Here is a 4,633-nt window from a genome sequence, read left to right as displayed (position 1 = left end):
GAGCGCCGAGGAGGAGGAGGCCAATGTGGCGCTGGTGCGGGCGGGCGGGCGGCTGCACGTCCGCGCCCGGCGGCCCATCGCGGCGGGCGCCGAGCTGCTCTACTGGCCCGAGGAGGCGGCGGGCGGCGCGGCGGCGCCCCGCGAGGAGAGCGCGGAGCGGAGGGAAGGGGCCTCTCCGCGGGGGGCGGCGGCCGAGCCCCGCGCAGGTACGGCCCTCGCACGCGGAGCGGGCCGCCCGGGCCCGGGCCCGCTCGGAGCCCCCAGCCCGCCCCGGCACCGCGACGCTCTCCTGCGCGATCCGAAACCTCGGAGACGCCCGCGGGGCTTCTCTCGGCCCGGGTGGCTCCCGCTTCCCGGGAAGCGCCTTTCCTCCCAGAAACGTGCGTTCGGAGCCCGAAGGAAGGATGCTGCCCGCGGCATCCTGCAGAGCGGCAGGGCAGAACGTAAAGATGAGCCGGACAGGCCTCACCTCACTGCCCTCGGAAAGGAGAAGCCTCCCCGGGGAGCTGCCCCTCGCATTCGAGGGGTTTTCCTCAGTGTCTCTCGCGTGGCAGGTGGCCGCCCTCCCACCGCTCCCTCACACAACCCTGTTACGAGAACCCTGTTACGTGCAACCTTCAAGTCTGAGCAGTGCTTTGCTGGCGTTTCTCACCCATATTTGAGACTCCCGCAAGTTTGGTGCTGGTTTTGAACTGGCTTCTGCCGTGTTAACCCTGCAATCCCTCCATGATTTTTGTCCCGACTCCGCATTGCTTCAAGAAGCACCAGCCAAGAGAGGAATATGTCATGCTGTCTTAGTCTTGCTGGTTGTGACTCTGTCCCCTAGAAATACTGTCTTGAACACAGTTACTGCCTGTGGTGAGGGAACAGAGATTCCTCCCACTTTCCCCAATAAAAGAAAAAGTCATAGAAGGGATGGTTTTCATGCCAGAGCCCCTAGATTACTGGATAGTAGAGTGTCTCTTTCCAAGGTTTTTGCCACTCTGATCCAACAGCAGTCATGTTACCCAGTAACAACCAGCATTAATTTTGTCCTATACTTCTGGTTTGTGCAGGGATTCCTGATATCTCAAAGGTGCTAGCTGATGAAGCCATGGTCCTTGATGTCCCTACTGAGGTTAGGAGACTGCCAGCTAAACACCTCCACAGGCTGCAAGAAGAAGAAGAAAGCCTAAGTCCTCAACATGAGCCATGGCAAGCCAAAGTGCTGAGGACTGAGAACCAGCACCTCAAGACCATCTCAGCCACTGAAGCCAATAGCAGGTTCAAGGAAGAATTGGGCAAGGGTGTAGATCCCAGAACAGCAGCAGAAATGGGGCAGAGAGAAGCGTGTACAGGAGACCTGCACCTGTTGTCACCCTCAGGTGGGATTCAACTTGATGCTTGCTTGGCTAGCAAGCCATGCAAGGTACATGTTCTTACCAGCCAGCTCCAGAAGTGCCTGCAGGACCATGGCGGCAGGAGAGTTGGGCAGAAAACCCAGCAGCCCATTCCATCTGAAGGAGAGAGTATAGACACTTGCAGGAAAGAGAGGAAAGCTTCCACAGACTCCAAACTAGCATCCCCAGAGAATGGGGAGAAGGGCTCACCAGATGGGCCTGAGAAGGAGGAGTATGCAAAGCTGGAGGAGGGTCATTGTGGCAGCCCAGGCCTCCAAACAGAAGCTCTGTCCCAGAGGGAGATTACTAGCAAGCGCAGGTACCGCTGTGGGGAATGTGGCAAAGCTTTCCTGCAGCTCTGCCACCTCAAGAAGCACCGCTTTGTCCACGCTGGCCACAAGCCCTTCCTGTGCACAGAGTGTGGCAAGAGCTATAGCTCAGAGGAGAGCTTCAAGGCCCATGTGCTGGCCCACCGGGGCGTGAGGCCTTTCCAGTGCACCCAGTGCGACAAGGCTTACCGCACAAAACGAGACTTGCAGGAGCACCAGGTCTTGCACACGGGCCAGCGCCCCTTCTCCTGCGAACAGTGTGGCAAGGCCTTTGCTCGCCGGCCTTCCCTCCGCATTCACAGGAAGATCCACCTGGCCACTGGGCCTGGCCCAGTGGGTGCCAAGGGCTGCCAATGTGCCATCTGTGGACGTCACCTGGCCAACCCCGGCTCCTTGCGCAACCACATGCGCCTGCACACAGGGGAGCGCCCCTATGCCTGTCCCTACTGCGGCAAGGACTTCCGACAGCAGAGTAACCTGCGTGAGCACCTCCGGCTGCACACAGGCGAGAAACCCTACAAGTGCCGCTTCTGTGACGATGCCTTCCCTAAGCTGCCAGAACTGAGGCGCCATCTCATCTCCCACACAGGCGAGGCCCACCTGTGCACAGTGTGTGGCAAGGCCCTGCGGGACCCCCACACACTGCGTGCCCATGAGCGCTTACACACAGGTGAGCGCCCCTTCCGCTGCGAGCAGTGTGGCAAGTCCTATACCCTGGCCACCAAGCTGCGGCGCCACCAGAAGTCTCACCTGGGTGACAAGCCCCACAAATGCAAGCTCTGTGGCATGGGCTACACCCTTCCTCAGAGCCTTGCACGCCACGTGCTCACCCATAAGGCAGAAAAGGACCCTGAGGAACTGACTACTGCAGTGGCCTCCCTCAATGCAGACCTGCCTGAGGCAGCGCAGAAGAGGCCTCAGAGGAAGGGCCACCAGGAGCAGGATGTAGTAGAACCCACYTTGCTCATGGTGGAGGTGCCAGGGCCAGCAAATGAGGCAGARCTGCTGATCACAGCCAACGGTCACTGCATTGCTACTTACGAGTCCCAATGCAGCCCACTGGATCCTGGGGCACACAGGAGGCCTGCTGGGCATTTGCCATCAACCAAGGACATCATTGAAATTACCATCTCCAAGCATGACAACAAGTGCATTATTGTGCAGGATGAGGGCTCGCCAAATGACGTAGTCATCATCCAGGATGGGTTGGGCTTTGAAGCAGTGGCGGAGGTGGTGGAGCTCAAGACTGGGATCTGACTACTCTGGCTGATTGTATTCTGTATGCAATATTAAAACAGGTAAAGAAACAACAATAAAAAATAGCCCTGTTATYTCTCTGTAACAACAAGATCCTGTGGCTCAGCCTCAGGCAGAATTAGTGGCCTTGAAAGTAACTGGCCCTGTGGACCTGGGTCTTTTTGGCAGCTGCCCCTTGTAGATATGAGCCTACATGYGCTACTTGCAGGGACAGGTGTGGGGAGGGCATTTGCTGATGATGGGAAAGGCTTTTTCAGAGAGGAAGGCCCACAGCTATGGTGAGCAGTGTCCCTGCTATGCCTCTGCTAGATTGCCAGTGAATAACAGTGAATGTATGCAGAAGGCAGGGATAAGCCTAAAAGCAACAGCTTTGGACAACCGCTTCCCTTCAAATTTTTCTGCTCCTGCTTAACTGCTGCTATTTAACAACTTTTACTTTCCTAGGYTGTTACTCTGAAACTCAGTATTTCCGATCCTTTGCAGGTGATGCTAAATGGCAGATGTTGCTAGGAAGCAGCTTCCCAAGTGTTTGCAAGGTGTCTGTGTTGTGGGCTTTTTGAGAAGCATTTTTCACAATCATCAGAAGCAAAGCACTGCCTTATAGCCAGGGCTGAGTGTTCTTCTCCGCTGTCACCTGTTAGGCTTGCTATAGGTTTCCTAGCCTTACAGTAACTGGATGGTGTGTCTTAGGACATTAAAGGATAGCTTCATTTCTCTCAGTCATAGTAGCATTGTACAGTGCAATTTTCAGTGTCCCCAGCTGAGACAGWCAGTTCATTTCGGTATGCTCAGGAGTCTGCCTTTCCCCTCCACATTCATGTTAGGTTTCTTATTTCTAATCTGTCTGCCCATGTTCATTTTCTCACATTATTGCTTCCTATCTTCTACTTTTTCCTTGCCCCTGCCCCCAAAACCTGAAAGGCAGCACCACCACAGCTAAACACCAGTTTTCCCACCTTCCTATCCTCATGAATGAATGCTCATTTGCCAACTGAAACACACTGAATGAGATTGATCCTTTTTCACAAGGGGCGTGTGTAGTTCCAGATGCCCTGTTAGCTCAGGCTTGTAGGAGGAAGTCACCAATACCAGCCCTGATCAAGATCTTACAAGCAGGATATTTTTCCTGTCCCCCCTCACTTAAAAAACTCTGCTTTCTTTTACTGTCTCTGAATTTTAGCCATTCTTGCTCTCCATCATTCCCCTCTCCAATATTTGCATTTTCCCAGAAAGTTTTGTTTAGGTGCATAACTTCCCTGGGCCTTCTATGCCCACTGCTCATGAGGAGTGAGAAAGGCATAGTATCATCTGAGRTTCATTAATAGCACAGTCTCCTTCTGGAGTGCTATGACAATCTGAAAAGCCACTGTTTTCTACATTGAACTTTTTTCATACACTTTTATAACCAATCAGTAGATGAGGTGCTAGGGTCAGTTCCACAACACTGATTTGAAGTAAAGATGACAGGTGAACTCAGCTGATACACGTTTGGTTGTCCGTATTTTCAGCTATTCTCTTTGAACTAGGGGAGCGGATGAGCTCAGTCCTTGCACTGAGTGTTTGGAGATGGACCGGGGGAGCACAGGTGTATGGCTAGGGGTAGGGGCTTGTATCCGAAGCTGTAATGCTTCCTATTGCTCTCTGTTCAGTGTCTGTCCTAACTCTTGC

At 54.1% G+C, this 4,633-nt stretch overlaps 1 protein-coding gene across 1 annotated transcript in view; it reads left to right on the top strand.

The window, feature by feature from the left end:
* ZNF408 (zinc finger protein 408) overlaps positions 1–3,028 on the top strand; it is a 6,785-nt gene extending 3,757 nt beyond the window's left edge. The window contains exons 2-3 of the mRNA XM_085305440.1: positions 4–206; positions 1,056–3,028. Coding sequence (XP_085161566.1) covers positions 4–206; positions 1,056–2,965 — 2,113 coding nt within the window. The 3' untranslated portion in view covers positions 2,966–3,028. The remainder of the gene's footprint in view (positions 1–3; positions 207–1,055) is intronic.
* The last annotated feature ends 1,605 nt before the right edge of the window (positions 3,029–4,633 follow it).

Source organism: Rhea americana, unplaced genomic scaffold (genome assembly GCF_003343005.1).
Source record: "Rhea americana isolate MKP2758 unplaced genomic scaffold, rheAme1 scaffold_102, whole genome shotgun sequence".
NCBI lineage: Eukaryota > Metazoa > Chordata > Aves > Rheiformes > Rheidae > Rhea > Rhea americana.
This window is presented reverse-complemented; position numbering and strand designations above follow the sequence as displayed.